Consider the following 21432-nt stretch of genomic DNA (forward strand, 5'->3'; position numbering starts at 1 on the left):
AAGAAAAATGATCAAAATAATTTAGAGTGGGGATCATTTTTGCATATAAATTTAATATATAATGATCCCTCATTTTCCAGCCCTTCTTGCCTTTTAGAGCAGTTAGTACACGAAATTCTTTTGATATATTTTCAATTTGAAAAGTTAGTGTGTGTTTATATATATATATACTATCACTAAATCTAGGTTTGAGTCACAAGTCCACCTCCTAAAAGTGCCTCCCTTGAATCTGTTGTATCATTAACCTTAAATCTAAGTGATAAGACCAACCCTGAAATTCTCCTTTTACGCTTCCACTAACCCCAAGTTCGAATGGCAAGCTGCCAATTGTACAAACCATCTTAAAACCGTATGTAATTGTCTAAAAAAAAAAAAATAAATAAACTGCTCTAAAATGCTAGAATGTCCTGGAAATTGTGGATTATTTTACATTAAATGTATATGTGAAACTAATCCCCCATTTTAAAAATCATTGTTTTTGCTTTTTATTATTTTTTTCATTTTGCCTAATTTTTAGGGTGTTTACAAGTATTACCCCTAGCCTACCACTAACCTGTAGTTTGAGTGGTGACCCTCATCTTCCTGCAAAACCCCTTTTAAAACCACACAGAAAACAACAAAAAAACAGGATTTATTTCTCATAGAGATTTAAAAAAATTGTTAATTGCCCTAAAATCTAATATTTTACATTTTAATTTTATATTAAAATTATATATATTTATTTTTTAATTTCTGCCAAGATTTTCAGTGTGTTCATATGTAATTACTTAAAAATGGGAAAAAGTCATATTTTGTAAAGGCAGTGTTAATCTACAATAATAACAAAGAAATCTTGCAATATATTTGTTTTTAACAGATTAGATTTTAGTTTCTTGGACATGAAATGTGTTACAATTCAACTTTGAGTTCTCTAATTTAAAAAAAATTTTTTTTATTGTATATCAACATTTATATGCATTTACAGCAGATTACTTGGAAACCATTAATTTTTGGAAAATTTCAATACCATATTCTGGTTCCTTGCACAAAAGTACATTTATATTGCAAATTTCATTGTCTTCATCTTGTGTTTTAACAAAGATATAGCATTTTTACTGAAAAAGTAGTGTAAAAAATGTGACAAAACGCATATGGTCTTAAAGAGGGGAAAATATCCAAACATAGGCACAAAAATAGTCATAACTTCCTTAATTTTAATCAGATTTAAATTTTTTTAAAAAGATTCTTTCTTAGATCATCAATTTCTTCCTAAGTATGCCATTGAGATATTTTAAGCAGTTTTAATTTTTCATGTATATTGCTAGTAATACTGAAATTTAATTTCACTCTAAATGATTTACATGAGAGAGGATTCAACCTTTCTTATTCAACCATTTTTCACATTCAACCTCCTTATTTACTCAGATTTGTTTGCCATTCAATCTCTATTTATCTAACTTGCTCTCGTGCCCCACCAATGAAAAAACATTTTAATCTACTCTAAACCATCATGCATATTGTAGCAGTTTTTTTCTTTATCTTAACTAACCTTAATTGTTCTAATGCATTTTTTTTTTTCAAACTGGAAAATAATCTTTAACCTTTAAAATTAAAAAAAAATCTTGTTTTTTACTTTGAAATTGCATGTTTTTTTTTTGTTTTTTTTTAATCTAATAAAGTTTTCTAATCTTATTTATCTAAAAGAATTGTTGCAGTTCTTGTTACTCCAGATTGATTCTCACTCATGAATAAAGTGCATTTGCTTTGGTAGATTTAAGGTATCAACCCATAGTTGTCATTATTCCCATGTCCACTCCGGTCTTGAATAGTGGCAATACCTGCGAGTCTAATATATTGGTTAAATAGAAATTATCACTTCTAGGCTATTTTCCAAATTTATACACACAAAGCATTTCTATACAAAATATTTTTCTTTTAATATTTGACAACAGTAAGCATACAAACTTTTATCAAACTAAATTTGGCATTGGATAACGCAAAAAAGGGTTCATCTGCTGGAAAACTAAACTATTAAGATTGACACTCTTGATGCACCTGAACTATTAAAGAATTTTCAATTTTAAATGTGATCACTTTTTAAAATTTTTAGTTGATTGATTCTCTACAAGAAAACTATTAAGGAAAGAAGAAAAATTTATTACAATTGATTTAAAATTAACTGATCCTCCTCCTTCCTTGAACTGAATAATTTAATTGATTCGTTGATGATTATTTTATAAGATTGTCTTTATTTCATCAGAATATAACAGCTAAAATGAGAATAGTAATTTAAATCCAATTTATCAATCTTTATCTCCAAAATTCTGAAACTGAGTTAACCATGTTTGGAATTGCATCAATAAATTTTGGATTACAAATGCTAAGATTAATCTATATGATAAATTTCATGAATTTCTTGATCACAAAAAGTGAATTTATTTTTAAATTATCAAGACAAAAGAAAATATAACACCTACAAAGTATTTCAATATTTTGAAAAACTGAATTCGTTATCAGTTGTAAGCTTTCATATTTAAAATCCTTTCTTATTACATTTAAACAAAGCATAAACTTTCAATTCTCTATAGAATTGCCTGTTTGCAATATAGTTTTATAAAATATTTAGTAATTTTAAGTTAAATACCTTAATATCAAATTCAAGAGGCGTTTGCAAAATAACATACCATCTAAAAAGAAGGAACAGAATTCTGTATTCCGTCAATAGAAACTTCTGTGCTTAGGATAAAAAAATATTTTACAACAAAATAAAAACATTACCAGACGACAGCACGTAGGTATAATTAATTTTAAATTATTGCTTTTTATTCACGTGGGCAATTTTGAGTTACTCTCTGCATGTAACTTTTATATAAAATTATTTATGCATTGTTTTTTTTTCTTTTTGTTAAAGATTACAATAATTATGAAATCATTATAAGGAAAATCCTTTCAATTATCATTTATTTCTATAAAGATGTAAATTTATATGAATTACAAAGCATAGCTTTTGATTGGCCTTATTCTGATGTTAGCTTTTTGGTTTCCCCATTCCTTAATTTTTTCTAGAATCAGGTAATTAAAGGAGGGACATTTCCTGTTAACTTGGAACCTACCAGAGTCCATATGGAGTGAAATGGTTTCCATATTATAATTTGAAGACAATTGTGTGGAACTTGCATTTTCCTTTTTACTATGTAACATTTAAATTTTTTTTACATAATATGGAATATTTACTGTAATGAACAATAAAATAAGACTAAATTTAAAAAAATTCTAATTAGAAGAAAAATTACAAAATGAGATCCATTATAATGCATTTCTCTTTCTTAGTTGGATGAACTTGAATCTTTTTAAAAAAAAATTTTTTTTTTTTACTTGTATAGACTTTTTGTCAAAAAAAATATTCTGATTTTGCATAGTGAAGTTTAAATTAAAAAAAAAAGTAATTTTATTTTATGTATATACCATTCTTAACTATTTGGCTAAAAATAAAAAGACGAACTGTTAGGAAGGCTGAATTTGCCTGTAGAACTCCTCTCTCTAATTCTATGTATATATCTTTTTTATTAGCATTGTAAAATGTGTAAATTTTGTGTAGTAGTGAATATGATAAATATATTATTGCCAAAACGTGAAAATAACAAGATAAAAATAATTTATATATAATTCCCATCTCCAAAATTCTGAAGTCTTTCATTTCAAATCTCTTGTACATTTTTTGTAATGTATAGATCTCCTTCAATACCAGTTCTTTCTTTTAATGTTTGTGTAATGTAAACATAAGGTTGATAATTCAAAATTTCCATCGGTGAAAATTTCAAACTAATTTATTTATTACAATTGGCACCTAATTATTTTGCCTACTCATTTTTCTACAAATGGAATATCTATTCTCCATATTTTAATGGTCCACTTTGTCTTGTACAACTATTTCAATTATAGGTGGCCCACTTTGTGACTCTTTTCATTAACTAAGAAAATCATTAACTGTTGAAATTAAACTTCTCTGATTCATTTTCCAGTGATCATGAGATTTATGGAGGATAAAATTTTTTAATTCCGTTCTAATTCTTTACCTCCTTTATTTTGGTATTTTTATCCTTAGACCTCTACATTGTCAATGGAAAAATTAACATTGTATCATACAACTTAACATCTTGGAAATATGTGGAAAAAAGCCAATCCAATTAAAACCTGCAACACTTAAATCAAACTGAGCTACAAATGCTGGTTATGTTTGTACAACTATTTTGATTTCTTTATTCTCCATATTTCTCATGAATGTTCTGTTTAAAAAGTACCTTTTTTTTCCCTCTCTCCCAGTGGAAACTCCTTTCATCTTGTAATTGAGAATTGAAGCAACTTTGTCGTGTTGGATGTGTCTAATCACACACAGTGGTCAGTTACCTTTTGAAGGTCATACATCTTTACTTTTCTTTCATCAACACAGGAGGCAAATATGAATTCTGTCTTCTCAACCAACTTCAGATTTTTGCTAATGCATGAAACAAACTTTTTATTAACATCTTATCACCTCTCCTTACATCTAATAACATTTATCATCAGAATTCCAGTTTACTTGCATGCATATTAGAGATAAACTGTCAGGCCATCTCACAAGTTTTGTCCAGATTTTAATCCTCTGAAATATAATAGTAAGCACAAGTGTTTAATCAAACTGAATGAAGCTGTGTGTGTGTGTGTGTGTGTGTGTGTGTGTGTGTAAATAAATTTGGACACATTTAACTTCAACATATTTTAAAAACTTGTCAGCTTAAATGCTATTCAAGTCCAACTGATCTAATTTTATGTATTAAAGATTAAGTAAGATAAAAATTTAGATATAAATGAATATTTAGTTTTATTAGACATTCCCGCTTACTATAAAATTTGAGCAAATTCAAAATCCGGACAAACTTATAGATTGACCTAATATTACACTTACCAATCATGATGTAAAGAGTGGTTTAAATAAATCTTTGTATATTTGAAAACAATTTTTAAATGCCTTTCACTTGTGTGTAGGAATAACATTTCTATTTTTTATTTTTTTGTTCAATTCACTTCTCAACAGTTTTTCTTATGCCATTCTAATGTATTTTACCTAATTTTGGGTTTCTGAATCAAACGTCCCACTTTTGAGTTCTAAAAACTTGCATTTTTTGCTGAATATAAAAGTTCTGGTCATAATTAGAAAATAAAAATAAAAAAGCAGAAAGTAATTAAGTTGTCGACAATTTACAAAAGTGAATATAATGCATACATAAATATGTAAGAATTATAAGAAAATATGTAGACATAATTCCAGCAGCTACTTTATCACCTACTCTTTTATGATCTTTGATGTAGAGCTCTGTAAACACCAAGTTGTAGCAATAATCTGCCACCAAACATGAATTTAAACATGGTTCACTTTTTTCTTCACTTGCATCACCTAAAGTTCTCTGGAAATGTGCCCCCCTCCCGATGTGACTGTATAAATAATGTTTATTCTGCATCCAAGTGAATATCGTAAAGGAGCAATTATAGTTTTCAAAAAAACTCTATAATTACTCTTTTATGATATTTTTTAGTTGTCGATTTTCATGTTCCAAAAAACAATTGTGCATCGTGTTAGGAAATGCGTTCTAAACTGAAGCTTCTTCTGCATTTCTTGTTGCAACAAAGTTTAGAATCCGGACAGATGTTCCTATTTCATGCCCATCAGATATTCCGTCATTTTTCTGTTCATTTAAGAGAGCTAGAAATGTTGAACATCTACAGCTGAAGCGAGGATTTCATGTAACGTACAGGTGGTCTCCACTGATCAAGACCTTTGATAAATTGATTTATCATACATTTTCTATGCAATGAAAAAAGATATTTTTCTATCAACCAGTGACTCATAACATTTTTATTACCACCAAGAATGATCAAAAACAATTTGATGTCTGCATTCATCAAACTCTTTCTGGACGGCCATTTCTTCTTTACCCAGTCATCTACTTATTTGTTATCCTAATACTTTGTAACAAATTAATTTTCAAGTTTATACAAAGAAACTGCAGTGTATTATGTCGGATTTAATTGTGTATTTTAATTACCTTTAGTAAATAAGATTAAAAAAATATATTTTCTGTTATTCTGTTTCTTATTAAAAAAAATCTTTGATTAAAAGTAAATAAAAATGATGTGAAAATCTTGTAGAGGCATAGACAGGCACAAGAAATAATTGTGTACAAAAGTAAAAAAACAACTTTTTACCTTTCTTGGAAACACGTTTTGGATTTTCATAATTATTGTACATTCCAGAGGAAAAAAAAAATAGTAATTATCAGCGTTTATTTTATCTTTTAAATTTTATTTCCCTTCCCATGAAGGCAGAGTTAGATACAAGATTATATTTTAACTAGCAATACACACGGACAATACAATGCTTTGGATGATCACAGATTTCAAAGGGGATTGTGCTAAAATCATCATATTTTACAAACCAAAGCACTTAGTCCTCAAAATACCACTTTTGTTCGGAAATGAATAGCTATATGTCTATAAAAGTGAAAGTGTCTGTCTGTCTGTTTGTGTACATTTCCTGACACAATAACTCTGTCAATTTTCAGTCTACAGACTCAAAATTTGATATACAGGGTATGGAGATTTGGGAAAATCTTTGTAATCTGTTTTCGGCCAGAAATTTGGTTGTTAAATGGTCAAAGTTCAACAATTTGACCTTTGAGACCTCTACCAAACTCCTCTGCCAATTTTGGGACTAAACACTTGAAATTTTAGATATAGGTTCCTTAGACATGGACGTAACTTAATAACTTGATTTGAGCCCAAAACAATAAATGTTAATAGGGGTCAAAGTTTAAGAAAAATGTGACCTCTGCGATCTTTACCAAACTACTCAGACTGGTCTAAACTTTTGAAATTTTACATAAAGGGTATTCAGAGATAGGGCAAGATTTTAAATCGGTTTGGGTCGAAAATTTGAGCTACCAAATATATAAATCTAAAACTTTCGACAGAGGCGACAGATTTTCACAAGATCAGTATTGTTTTGAAGCTCGACCCTTCGACAAATACTGAAAAATTGGCTAAAAATATTAATTTCTTCACCCTCAACTGGGCACTTTTCTACAGGGAGGGGTTGCTTTTTTCATCGATATTTTTGAAAGTCATTCCCTCTTTTCCATTGTCTAGCCTTAATTTAAACCTACGTCACTTCCAGTTTGGCGGTGGTCGTAACAGCAAAGACGTCAGGTTTTTTTCTCGTTCTTTTCCTTCTTTGCGGTACGGGTTTGAGCTTGCCTTCTACTACTTTTTTCTTTGCTCAACACACACCCCGAAACAGTCGGGCAACGCTGGGCACCCATGCTAGTACTTGCAAATGAATTAATAAATAATAATGTACATTATGATTATTAAGAGTTTTAAGCAAATAGTGATAAAAATGTTAACATCATAAAACAGCGTTTTTGGTAAGATTTGGAATAAGATCCCCTGATTTATAAGTGTTAGTACCGCGTTTCTATTAAGAATTTCATCATGAAATTTGGAAAATAACTAGAAGAGATGCCACTTTTAATAGTTTGGGGTGTCCGAAATTCTTTTGACCTCTCATTTTTTTTTTTTTTTTTGTGTTAAGACTTCAACATGACAAGTATTAAAAACTGTGTAAAAATTTTCTTCGGACACCTACTGTTAAATAAATCTTTTTACTGTTTTTATTCGTTAAAAGTGTAATTGTAACTTGTTTTCTTTTATGGTAGCAAGCAATTTAAAATCATGATACCTGGAAAAAAATCGTTCTATTTAAAAAAAAAAAAAAAAATCTAAAAACTAACTGTAGCAGCATCAGCGATAGTATTGCTGTAAACAATTTTTTTTAAAAACTTTTTATTCTAGAACAAATTAAAAATGAAAATATGAATATAAAAAAAAACGTTTGTATTTAGTTGAAGCTATTTTGTTATCAGAACATAATTAGCTTAATTAAAGCTATTCGGTTATCAGAATATATAATTAAAGCAATCTCAACCAGAACGGCATTATTTCTGGTCAAAGTTTTTAAATATTTATATGGTTGAAAAGACAAAATAAGTTTTGTAAATATGTAATTTGTGGGCACTTTTATCCGTTGCATTAGTTTTTAATGGTGAATTAAAGTGTTTTGTTTTGAACAACTGAAAATCTGAAATATGATTTTTTAGTTCACGTGTGCGAGCAGTACCCCCCCCCCCCACAATATTTTTTCGTCTTTTTTACAAGTTTTTCAGTGAATTCTGAGCAGCGGCTTGGTTCCCATCAGTTCTGGCAAATAGCAAACAGAATCCCCAACAGAAGTGTGAGCTCTATCCCAACTATCATCAATGGACCTAAGTTAATCTTGTCAGCATCAGACAAGGCCAATCTCTTTGCCAAGAACTTAGCAGCTAATTTTACCCTTTATGACGAAGGCCGCCAACCCCCAGTATTTCCTTGTATATCAGAAAACATGCTATGTGATATACAAATATCAGTACGTGATGTTGCCAAGCTAATCAAAAACCTTGATTCCAGTAAAGCAACTGGCCCTGACGGCATTCCAATTATACTGCTCAAAAGGCTTCAACCGGAACTAGCGCCCATACTTACAAAGTTATTTAAATGTTGTCTTAAGGAGAAATGCTTCCCAACACCTTGGAAAATCTCATTAGTATGCGCTGTATTTAAGAACTCAGGTGATCGCTCATCTCCCTCTCAGTACAGACCAATAAGTCTCTAAGTCTCCTATGCATCATGAGTAAGCTGCTGGAATTTGTGCTAAATAAAGAAGTAGTCGACCATCTAGCAAAAATAACCTTCTTAGTGACATGCAATATGGTTTCTGTTCTGCTAGATCTACAGCAGACGTGCTTACAGTTATATCGCATAGGATTGGCGAATCCCTTGACTGAGGCTTCCTCTCTAGGGCAATTGCTCTTGACATATCAAAGGCCTTTGATAAGGTCTGGCATACAGGTCTACTTCACAAGATCTCCAGTCATGGTATAGCTGGAAATGTCTTCTCAACTATTAAATCATTTCTCTCTGACAGGTTCTTAAGAGTAGTGGTTGTTGGGCAGAAATCAGAAGCTCTCAGTATTAATGCTGGAGTCCTTCAGGGGTCCATCCTGGGCCCAACTCTGTTCCTGATCTACATCAATGATCTTCCAAACCACATCCTTAGATATTTATGCTGACGACACTACCACCTATGGTATCACTTCGAAGACCGTAAATGACCAAGTTCTCTCTGATTCTCTTTCCTCTGATCTTGAGAATGTGGTACAATGGAGAAAAAAGTAGCTGGTTACTTTTAATGGATCTAAAAGCAAGCTTCTATCTTTACATCATCAACGCTCTGTTGCCCAGCTGTCATTAATCGAAATGAATGGCTCTCGTCTTGGGGAGGCTTCATGTTTTGCCAACCTTCTGGGCTTGACCTTTACTGCCGATCTGAAATGGAACCCGTATATCAAATCCATTGCCAAAGTCGCTGGAAAAATGGTGGGATCCTTCTACCGTTCCAATAGATATCTCATTGCTGATGCAATTCTCTATCTATATAAAAGCCAGGTTCGGCCAACGATGGAGTACTGTTGCCACATCTGAGCAGGAGCTGCTAGAAGCAGCTTATCCTGCCTTGACTTCATAGCTTAGTGGGGATGCCCTTTTCTCTTACCTGCAACCTCTTTACCACAGAAGAGACATAGCGAGCCTGTCCCTGCTTTATCGTTATTTTCATGGTAGGTGCTCATCTGAACTTCAATCTATGGTCCCCCCTCGCCAGACTTTCACAAAAAAGACTCGTCTAGCCAGAACCACTATCAACAACTTCCCGCACTCTTTATCTGTGCCTACACCTAACATAGATTCCATAAACAGAGCTTCTTTCTTAGAACTGCTCACCTGTGGAACTCTATTCTGTTTGCCTGCTTTCCAGCTGACTACAACCTGATTGTCCTCAAGTCCAACGTGAACAAGTTCTTATTGAACTGTCCCCCTAAGTAATCCAAGTTACAATATTCCCACTAATGTTTACTACGCTAAAATCACAATGACTAATGTATACCCATTAACACTTATCCTTGGGTGGCCTCTGGGCCTTGATAAATGGTGATCCTCATGGAAAAAAAAAAAAATCTACCCCATTATAAAAAAAAAATGCAAAGTCAATATTTAAATATTTGTAGAGGGTGTTCAGTTTCTAGTGAAGTTCTTACTTGCCTTCGTGGGGAGGCAGAGTTAGACACAAGCTCAGTTCTTAATGTGGGGGAAAATCCGGCTTCCCAAAAAGGGGGTAATCTGGATAGGAACTAACATAAAAATTGTCTCGGTCATGAAGGATTTCTTCTCCCCCTGACAGAAACAGAAAAGGCAAAGTATAGCATTAGAATACTACACTGTGATTTTGGCCCGAAGTCCAGGTAGAGAAATAAAAAAACGTCTTAAACTGGAAAGTTTAAAGAAATAATGTGTCACTCGAACAAGAAATCTAATCAAAAATAAAAACTAGATCCATCACAAATTTGTGAACAATTTGTCAGCTTTAGCAAAAATTGTTTTTTTTATATTTAAATTGGTGGGCAAAAAATACTTAATTCTTCTCCAAACGTCATCTTTTCTGTTAGTGACGTCACTTGTTTTAAATAAAATCTATTTTTATCTGTTTGCTGTAATTCTTGTAAAGTTCCACACTCCTCATTTATATAAGTTTACATATTTAAAAGTAATTTGATGTTCAAAATCTAATGCATAACATTTTCAAAAGCCAATAATTATGAAATACTAACTGTAAATATGGGTGCCAAATGCGCTCTTAAAAAAAAACAAACAAACTACCTTAATCCTACCTCTAACCCCTAGGTATGAGTTGCAAACCTCCTCCTCGTCCTAAGACCTTCTTTAGCTCTAACAATAACACTGTCTGAGTGGCAAGCCCCATACCAAACAAGCTTCCTTGGTAAGCTACATATAAGCATCTAAAAAAACAGATCTTTCCTTAAAGAAAAGTGCAAAGTTTATCTCCCATAAAAAAATAAATTGGTCAACTGTCCTAAAACGCTAGAATGGTTTCAAAATGGTGAATTATTTTACATTAAATTTATGTGAAAACAACCCCCACTCTAAATTCTAAGATTGTTTTTGTTTTGTATCTATCAAGTCTTCAGGATGTTTACACATAATTTCCCTTAGCTGTATCATTAACCCAAAGTCAGAGTGGCAATATACCCACCCTCTTATAATTCCACAAAGACATTCTTAAAACCACTCAATCGTCTTTAGAAAGAAAATAAATGTACAAGATTTATCTCTTACAGAAAAAAAAATGGTTAACTGCCCTAAAACGCTTCTGAGGATAACTGTCTGCAAATAAATAAATTTTACATTAAATTCTAAAATAATATTTGTTTATCTTTCATTAAAATTTTTCAAGGCGTCCACATGTAATTTCCTTTTTCTTTTTTTTTTTTTTTTTTGAGAGGTGGTCAGTGGGGGGGGGTGTTAATGGAGAATATTAATCTACAATAATACCAAAGAAATATTGCAATATATTCATTTTCAACAGTTCTTGATTTCAATTTCAATTATTTGTACATATAATGCTTTACAATTCAGCTTTGAGTTCTTTAACTTCTTTTTTTTAATGGATACATGACATTTTTAAGGAATTGCAGCATATTTATGTGCATTTACTTCATTTTTAAACAGTCCGAGATTGCAATTTAAGTTTCTTGCATTACAATTTAGCTATGAGTTCTTTAACTATTTTTTTTAATGGATACATGGCATTATTAAGGAATTGCAGTATATTTATGTGCATTTACTGCAGATTATTTGGAAACCATTAATTTCTGCAGATTTTCAATAGCATGTTCTAATTCCTAGCACAAAAATACACTTATATGGTAAATTTCATTGCTTAATCTTGTGCTTTAACAAAGATATAGCATTTTTACTAAAAAAGTAGTATAAAAAATGTGACAAAATGCATATGGTCCTAAAGAGAGAAAAATATCCAAATGTGTGAGGCACAAAAATAGTTATAACTTCCTTAATTTTAATTGGATTTAAAAAATTTAAAGATTCTTTCTTAGCTCATCAAACTCTTTCTATGTACGCTATTATTGAGATATTTTAAGCCATTTCAATTTTTTATGTGTATTGCTATTTTAATATGAGGAACGTTCAGCTTCCTGAAAAGGAACATTGTGAATTTGGGAAAAAATTCAAGATTTCCCTGTCACTCCCTGAAACAAAAGATGTATTATAGTATCAGAACAGATACTACACTTTGCAGTTTATACAAATTATGTTGAATAATAAAAATAGTTAGTGCTTATTTTATTTTTTTTTTTTTGGAAAAAAACTCTTTTTTGTTTTCATTCAAACTTTGAATAATTCTTTGTCTTTATGGAATAAAATTATAAAATTGGAATCTCTAAAATTTTTTAATTCTTTTAAGTAGCCAGAGGATAACTGTAAATCAACGCGTTTTCCTAAAATTTGAAGCTGGAAAAAAATTCTCGAAATTTGGTTGTTGACATTTGAATCTTCTTGCTAAAGCATTGTTTTTCTTTTCATCTTGACTCTTTATGGTTTATTCACATACCTTTTTCTGAGGAAAGGTTGGTGGGATGCATTCTGATAGTTAATCCAACCAAATATTTTGATGCGGAACTCTGTCCACAGCAGTTCAGTTCGTGCCTCATATTTAAAGAAAAACAAATACTCACCTTCCCTCCTGCATATTGTATTAATTTTAGATTGAGTGTAGTGGAATTGGTTCTTGTCCAGAGTTCTGCCTATATGGAAAAAAAGAAAAATAAAGAAAAATCTGTATGATGTACTTGTTATGGAAATAGTGCTCATCAAAAACCATGTAAATTGTTCAAGTAGTTTTATTTTTATAAAGAAAATCATTTTTAAGCAATTTATGAGAATTTGTAAGCATTACAACATAAATCTCCGAAGTTTGAATTATTGACTTATCTTCCTTTATTTTTAGACTAACTGTACCCGGCCATGTATTGCTGTGGCTCAGTTTGTTTAAATGCCCCCCCCCCCCCAAAAAAAAATGACAATTTGTTTTTATGAGAAAGAATTAGTGTGGAAAACTTTTTTTTTTCATTATAAGAAAATATCCTTAAGTTAATTAGTAAAGAAAAATAGTTTGTTTATTTATTTGCAAACAGTTATCCTCATCTCTTATAGTTATTATTTCACAACAATTTGTGAATATGTAAATAAATGTGGAATGTAAATTTGAATTTTGTTTTTGTTATAACAATCTAGTGTAGCGAGCTGGTTGGTAAAATGGACACAGAAACAAGCAAGAGAAATAATAATCGGAATGATAGTAGAGCAAGAGAGAGAGAGAGAGAGAATTTGAGAGGTAAAGAGAGAGAGAGAGAGAGAGTTAGGAAGAATACATATATGTGTATATATGACTATTTTAACCGGGATCATTTGAAAAAGTAATGGCTAAAATCACCTGGTAAATCAAAATTGTAAAATATAAAACGTCAAGAATATGAAACGAAACACACGTTCCAGCTATTGAAAGAGAATCGTTCATTTAACTGGAATTTAAATAAAAATAATAAAATAAATAAATAAAATTGACTTTTATTTTATTTTTTTTTTACATGAGGGTCACCATTTATCAAGGCCAGAGACCACTCAAGGATAAGGGTTAATGGGTATACATTAGTCATTGTGATTTTAGCGTAGTAAGCATTAGTGGGAATTTTATAACTTGGATTACTTAGGGGGACAGTTCAATAAGAACTTGTTCACGTTAGACTTGAGGACAATCAGGTTGTAGTCAGCTGGAAAGCAGGCAAACAGAATAGAGTTCCACAGGTGAGCAGTTCTAAGAAAGAAGCTCTGTTTATGGAATCTATGTTAGGTGTAGGCACAGATAAAGAGTGCGGGAAGTTGTTGATAGTGGTTCTGGCTAGACGAGTCTTTTTTGTGAAAGTCTGGTGAGGAGGGACCATAGATTGAAGTTCAGATGAGCACCTACCATGAAAATAACGATAAAGCAGGGACAGGCTCGCTATGTCTCTTCTGTGGTAAAGAGGTTGCAGGTAAGAGAAAAGGGCATCCCCCACTAATCTATGAAGTCAAGGCAGGATAAGCTGCTTCTAGCAGCTCCTGCCCAGATGTGGCAATAGTACTCCATTGTTGGCCGAACCTGGCTTTTATATAAGTAGAATTGCATCAGAAATGAGATACTTTTCTGCCTATTATGTCCGAAGAAGAGGTAAAAAAAAGAATATGTATAACAAATGTTATCGAAAACCAGATGAGTTACTCTTTTACCTATCTGAATAAGATTTTTTACTCACTTTAAAACGTTTTAAAAAATGGCTGCTACTGGACACTTACGTTTTTGAAGTCGACTTGATAATGACTTAAAAGAAACAAATACAATAAAATACTATTAGAAACCCACTCAATAAATGTTACTGTGATATTTATCGAGACTTCAAATAATTACACGTCAATGTGCGGCCATGTTTCTTGTTCTCACGTAACGCTCGACATTATTTGTTTTTCGCACTGAATAAACATTTTAAACTGAGTAATATTCAGATAGGTAGAAGATAACATTTCTTATATATTGAACACTAAAAACACTAAAAAATTATTGAGATAGGTAAACTTATCTGGTCTTTCATAACATTTATTTGTTATATATATATATATATATATATATTTTTTTTACCACTTTGTACGTAATAAATAGTTGGAAAAGTTTCGGCTATTATTTAATTTTGAACGCTCTCAGTCCAAATAGCCATATAAATATTCTTCCCAACTCTCTCTCTCTCTCTCTCTCTCTCTCTCTCTATTATAGTGATTCAATGAATTTCAAAAAACCTTTTTTGAAGTGAAATGTTTGAGTTTCATCTCAAAGATTTTTATTATTCTAAGCAAGAGAAAGAATACTTTAGAAATTTTATCTCTTTAACCTATAGGGTTTCGATATCTACCATCTCTTCAGAGGAGTAAATATTAGCGAATATTTATAAACGTATGTACCCTATTTGCTAAAGTCAGTGAGACATGGAAAATCAAAGTCAAAATAATTGATTAATCAGAAGTCATATTGCAAGGGAAATTGGAGAAAAGGATATAAAAATTTTAGATCCAAATTGCGTGGTAAAATCCATGGTGACTGTTCTTTAAAGCATTCCATACCAGCTGATTGTTAAATAACTTTATTCTGAAGTGTGTATATATATATATATATATATATATTAACAAATGATTAATAAAACATGTTAAAAGACATCTTGAAAGAGTTAAAAACATTTAATTTTAAAAAGGAAGCACAAGATAATATTTATTTCTTATATATATATGTCAAAAACATTGTTAATTCATTACCATTCAGCATCAGCCGTATAGTATAATGGTGAGAAGCCTTGACTGTCATTTGGGCAATCGAGTTTCGATCCTGGTTTGAGGTAGTTGCCTGTCTAGCCGCATTAATGAGCTGTGAAACATCGAAACAGTACTCTATGTGGATGACTCTCTCTCTCTCTCTCTCTCTCTCTCTATATATATATATATATATATATATATATATATATAAAAGAAGGCAGCAATATACTCCAAGTGTAAAATAAATTGTTTACTGTAAATAATGTTTGTTTTTCTAGTTTTCAGCATAAAAAGCAACCTAGAAAATTTTCTACTTTCTCTCTCTCTCGATGTTGTCTCATGCTGCTTGCATAATGCTGTGTCCATGTGTTCGTCAAGAAAAAACAACACAGCAATGTACTCGTAAGGAGGGGGATATCATTGCGATGCCATATCCGAATGGTAGGTTAGCATTCGTTTATGATAATACTGTTAATCCCGAATGTAAGAATGGTCAGAGCTTAGCCAATTAGAATAGTCAGAGTAAGGCTAGGGAGACTTTATTATTTGCGAATCGGAAAATGGAAATATAACTACTTGATTAATTTATATGATTTTTGGAATACACTATTTTCATTTCGTAATCGGTACATACATCATACAGATTTTTCCTTATTCTATTTTTTGTTTTAAATAGAGAGGTAATTCTAGACAAGAACCATTAAATTTTATGGCAAAAATGTTTTCATTAATCTAATTCAATTTTCTCTTTTAGGTAAATGAAGCCATTTTTCATGAAATTTCTTTTGTAAATAACAATCTTTGTTTAATGTTTTCTCATTATTTCCTCATGTATTCAGTTGCTTAAGATGTTCAACTTTGTCTATGTGAAAAAAAAAAAGGGAGTTTTCTGATTTATTTTTTATTTTTTTCAGGTTGATTATGCTATGGATAAGATGTAGAAGAGAAAATCAGTTGAAACTTTTTCACGGTAAATATCAAGTTTTCCTTTTCTTTTTCTATTGAAAATAACAACTGTGTTTTTGCTGTCCATGACTGACTGTCTTTTAATTTATCACATTAAGTTCAAATAAATTATTGTCTTGTGCTTGAATCATGCAATCAGCTGAATAAATCTATTGCATTCATTTATACAGGAAATGTAGCCCCCCCCCCCTCTCATCTGCATATACAATATTGTAGAATAATTTTTTTTTTACTTTTTTTTAAAAATTTGTTTTAAAAAATTTGTAAAAGTTGTTAGTAACTCTATGGATCATATTATGTGGAATGGTAACTTTTAACTTTTTTTTTTTTTTTTTTTTACACGGTGGTTACCACTTATCAAGGCCTGGCAGCCACTCGGGGATAAGGGTTATTGCAAGTACAGTACGTTAGTGTGGAGATTTAATGAAGTGTTTACTTAAGAGGGCGGTTCATTAGGAATTTGTTAACACTGGACTTAAAGACATCCAAGTTGTAGTCAGGTGGGAAGCAGGCAGACGGAACAGAGTTCAACAGGTGTGCAGTTCTAAGAAAGAAGCTTTGTTCATGGAATCTACGTTTTGATTTAGGCACAGATAAAGAGTGGGGGAAATTTTTCACACTGGATTCAGCCAGACTGATGTTTTTCGTGAAGGATTGGAGAGGGGAGACCAGAGATTGGAATTCAGACGAGCATCTGCCATGGAAATAACGATAAAACAAGGATAGGCTCGCAACGTCTCTCGTGGGGGAGAGGTTGTAGGGTAGAGAAGAGGGCATCCCCCACTAAGCCACAAAGTCTATTTTGTACTCTGTCAAGGCAGGATAGGCTGTTTTTAGCAGCTCCTGCCCAGATATGGCAGCAGTATTCCATCCTTGGACATACTTGGCTTTTATATAGATAGAGAATTGCATCAGTAGTGAGATATCTTCTGGAGTGGTAGAAGGATCCCACCATCTTTCCAGCGACCTTGGCAACAGACTTGATGTATGTGTTCCATTTCAGATCAGAAGTAAAGGACAAACCCAGAAGCTTGTCAAAACATGGGGCTTCTCCTAGACAAGAGCCATCTATTTCAATTGATGCCAGATGGGGATTAGAGCGTTGATGATGTAAAGATAGGAGTTTGGTTTTAGATGCATTAAAGGTAACCAGCCACGTCTTCCCCCACTGAACCACGCGCTCAAGATCAGAGGAGAGAGTCAGAGAGAACTTTGTCATTTACAGCCTTTGATGTGTTGCCGTAGATGGTCGTATCATCAGCATAGATGTCAACGAATGATTTAAGTATGTGTTTAGGGAGATCATTGATGTAGATCAGGAAGAGAGTTGGGCCCAGGATTGACCCTTGAGGGACTCCAGCATTAATACTGCAGGCCTCTGATTTTTGTCCATTGACCACTACTCTTATGAGCCTATCAGAGAGAAATGATTTAATGATTGAGAAAACATTTCCAGTTATATCGTAGCTGGAAATCTTGTGAAGTAGACCCTTATGCCATACCTTGTCGAAGGCTTTTGATATGTCAAGAGCAATTGCCCTAGAAAGGAAGCCTTTGTAAAGAGATTCACTAATCCTGTGAGATATAACCGTTAGCACATCTGCGATAGATCTTGCAGAACAGATACCATATTGTGTGTCACTAAGAAGGTTATTTCTGCTGAGGTGGTTGACTATTTCTCTATTTAACATGGATTCCAGCAACTTACTCATGACACACAGGAGACTTATTGGTCTGTACTGAGAGGGAGATGACTTATCACCTGAATTCTTAAATACAGGGCTTACTGATGAGGTTTTCCAGGGAGTTGGAAAGCACTTCTCCTTAAGGCAACGCTTAAACAGTTTCGTAATTATGGGAGCAAGTTCTGGTTGAAGCTTTTTTAACACTATAATTGGGATGCCGTCAGGGCCAGTTGCTTTACTGGAATCAAGGTTCTTGATTAGCTTGGCGACCTCATGCATAGATATTTGTATGTTACCTAGTGTGTTCTGTGTTATAACTGTTCAATATGTTTCCACAATGCTGGATTGTGCAATCCAAATGAATAACCATAAACAATATAAAATCAAATGATATACTTTTTCATTATTCTAATTTGCTTTTATTTAAATACTATAATTGTGTCAGATCATTTTACACCAATCTTTATCATTGATTGGTGCAGCATCCATTGTGTGTAGCTTGAGCATAGTTAAATCTGCAACAAAATAAGGAAATGAAATGAGAATAAGATAAATTAAAATGTTTATTTAACATGTATAAAAACATTTTTACTAACGCTGATGTAAAAAATCATTGTGGCAGAGAAGAGGATGAAAGTATAACGAGGTCAGAGTACACTGAGTAGCTTAATTTTTTACATCTCAAATTTTAAATTTATCATATCTTTGACGAGAGAAATATTTCAAAAGAAGTTACCTTTTGTTAACAGAAAGTTTTAAAAAGGATTCTTTGGACTTGATTTTTAATCTTGGAATCAAGTTGAAGTAGAACTCATTATGTTGATAAACCAACAATTGTTGAATTCGCTCAAAAACGTCTTTTAGAGAGCTCCACTCAGTATTAGAATATTCTAGAACACTTCATTTTTCTTGAAGATTCTGGAATGTTCTGAGACTTTGTGTATTTATTTAAATCTATATCTTTTTCTCTGCTATTAAAGATTTTTATGAAAAAATTTTCCTAAAATAACATAAGATAAGGAAGATAAGTTGTCATAACGCTGGCTGGAGCCAGCTTCCTCTTTTTCTTGCACAGCATTTCTGAGCATGGCAATCCTGCATGAGCATGGCAATCCTGCATGAGCTCTGCTGTGATGGCAAACAAGTCTATTACATCAGTAAATACTTATGAACTGGAAATTTTGCTGAAATTCTTTTTAATGGTACTTGTCCTGGTTTTCAGATGCTTATCAAGACATTAGTGCCAATTTGGTAGTGGAGATAATTCTCCTGCTACCAAAACTGTCACTGCAACAATACAAAGGAGTATGGTCACAGATTAAGTTAATAATTCAATCTGGTTACCAGCATTCAGCATGATTGCAGTGTTGGATATTACAATGAAAATAATTGTCAAACACTTCACTCTTTCATTATTTGATTTCCAAACTTTGGCCAGCTTTTTCTTTTTTTTTTTTTTTTAAATCTTCCTTTCAAATCTATTCGTATTACTTCCTCATGTTTTTTGTTAACTGTGCCATTTTATTGTGAATAAATTTTGAATACTTGCTAATTGGCTTTATTTTAATTGTATTAAATAACCAATTTTTCCCCCTTTTTTTGTTTTATTGTTTGTAAAATGAAGAATTAAGAAAAATCATTGTTTTTCTTTTTCAGTTTAGAGTTTAGCAGCTATTGTATAAAAGTAATTTTGAAAAATGTCTGGAAAACTAGCCCAAGGTATGTACTTTAATTTCTTCTGACTTTCATCTTTGTTTGGATTTCTATTTAGTTTGAACTTTAACCTCTACTCTATTATCATTTGAATTATTCCTTTTTTGTTTTTACAGCTGTTCATCTTAATCATTTTCCATTTATACAGACAAAAAAAAAAGGTTTGCTTGTGTCCGAGTGCAGAGTTATCGCTTGTTGTGCCAAAGCTATTTCTCCTAAAATGACTCCCTTAGAAGAACATTTCAATGAAAATCTGTTGAATGTAGAAAAAGCCATTTTGAAATGATTTCTGATTTGTGTTTCTCTGAGTTTTGTTTCCTGCAAATTGCTATTGTCTTACAATTGAGAAGACTAAGAAGGTATATTGAATTATTTTCTGCATTTTAGCACTCTGGAAAATTGCCTTTCCTTCTTGCTTATTGAATGGGCAGGTATCTTATTTTTGTGCTTTGCAGTCTTAACATTTTTGTTCTCTAGGAACACTTTTCAGTTACTAATTCAATGATAATGCTTTTATTAATACATTCTCCTATTTAAAACAAAAACACAAAGTCTGCCTCGGTAATGATCTCTGTAGGTGTTAGCAGTTTTTAATTTTTCTTTCAATTTCTCACTAACACCATTTTTAGATAAAATGATTTTTTAACCCAATTATCAACATGTCTCTCTGTAGTGCAATGTAGCTACTATGACTTTTCAGTCTATCATCCTGCAGAACAAACAGGTAAGGTTCTCTATTTTGGATAAATATTGTGAAACACACACTTTTCATTTGTTGACTAATAATACAATAAAACTTTCTAAAACACTTAATCCTTTTCTTATGAAATGCTTGTATGACCTACAACATAGTTTGGCTGTAATTTGATTATTTGCCTTCAATATGAAGAGGCATCTAATCTTATGAATGCAACTCTTTGATTACAAACTAAGATGCCTTCATGTAACACCATTTTTATTGTTAGATTTAGATTGATATTTCACTTCAACTTTATTTTCTATATTCAACATTTTCATTCTAATGTATGTTTATTATCAGCCATTAATAGCTTTGGCACATTGCAAAAAAAAACAGTAGTGCACGTCAAAAGGCCATACTACCCTCTGAACATTTTGCAATTCTCATGGCAAAACCTATTTGATATTTTTCTTTTTTTATCTCAATTTTCCAGAATATTGTGACTTCTTTTTCTCATTCTCACACTAAAACAGAACATAAACAGTTTTCAAATTTAACTCTTCTTATTGTATATAAACTGTTCACTTGTCATACTCTTCTTGATAACAACTGGAAAGGCTAGTTTCATTAGTCTGAAAACATCCTCTCTCTCCTCTCCTCCTTTTGTCCCTTATTTGCTTCCATTCTGCTAGAAATTACATGAAGAAATTCCTTATTTTTTCTTGAATCTTTTGCCTGAGTTAGCATCATCTGGAGTAAGAGGGAAGAGATATTTATGCATTTCCAGCAATTTAGCCATGCACAAGTGATTAGTATTGATATCACCCAGCAAAGAAACTCCTCTAAATGTAATTCATTAAATAACATGACTTTAAATAATTGAAATTATAGAATCTTATTAGTAATTTTCTGTTTATAAAAAAAAATAATTTAAACCTTTTTATCAATGAGATGCTGGTTTAGCCATTAAGAGAATAAAAGTTCTAATTAGTTGTAATCCTAAATTTTCAA

At 31.8% G+C, this 21432-nt stretch overlaps 1 protein-coding gene across 21 annotated transcripts in view; it reads left to right on the forward strand.

Moving 5' to 3' along the window:
- The window catches only part of LOC145258289 (uncharacterized), a 175922-nt gene that overhangs the window by 50455 nt on the left and 104035 nt on the right, over positions 1-21432 (forward strand). For 13 of the 21 annotated variants that reach the window (XM_080116320.1, XM_080116312.1, XM_080116313.1 and 10 more), the window contains 2 exons: positions 16293-16348; positions 19686-19748. Coding sequence is in view for 15 of the 21 variants with exons in the window: in XM_080116312.1 (XP_079972438.1) it covers positions 19727-19748 (22 nt within the window). In the remaining 6 variants the exon portion in view is untranslated. Of the gene's footprint in view, positions 1-16291; positions 16349-19685; positions 19749-20129; positions 20174-21432 lie in introns of those variants that run through there. The other 8 variants (XM_080116304.1, XM_080116300.1, XM_080116301.1 and 5 more) reach the window with 4 other exon arrangements.

The sequence above is a fragment of the Euprymna scolopes genome, chromosome 33 (genome assembly GCF_053919585.1).
Source record: "Euprymna scolopes isolate OS-2025 chromosome 33, ASM5391958v1, whole genome shotgun sequence".
NCBI lineage: Eukaryota > Metazoa > Mollusca > Cephalopoda > Sepiida > Sepiolidae > Euprymna > Euprymna scolopes.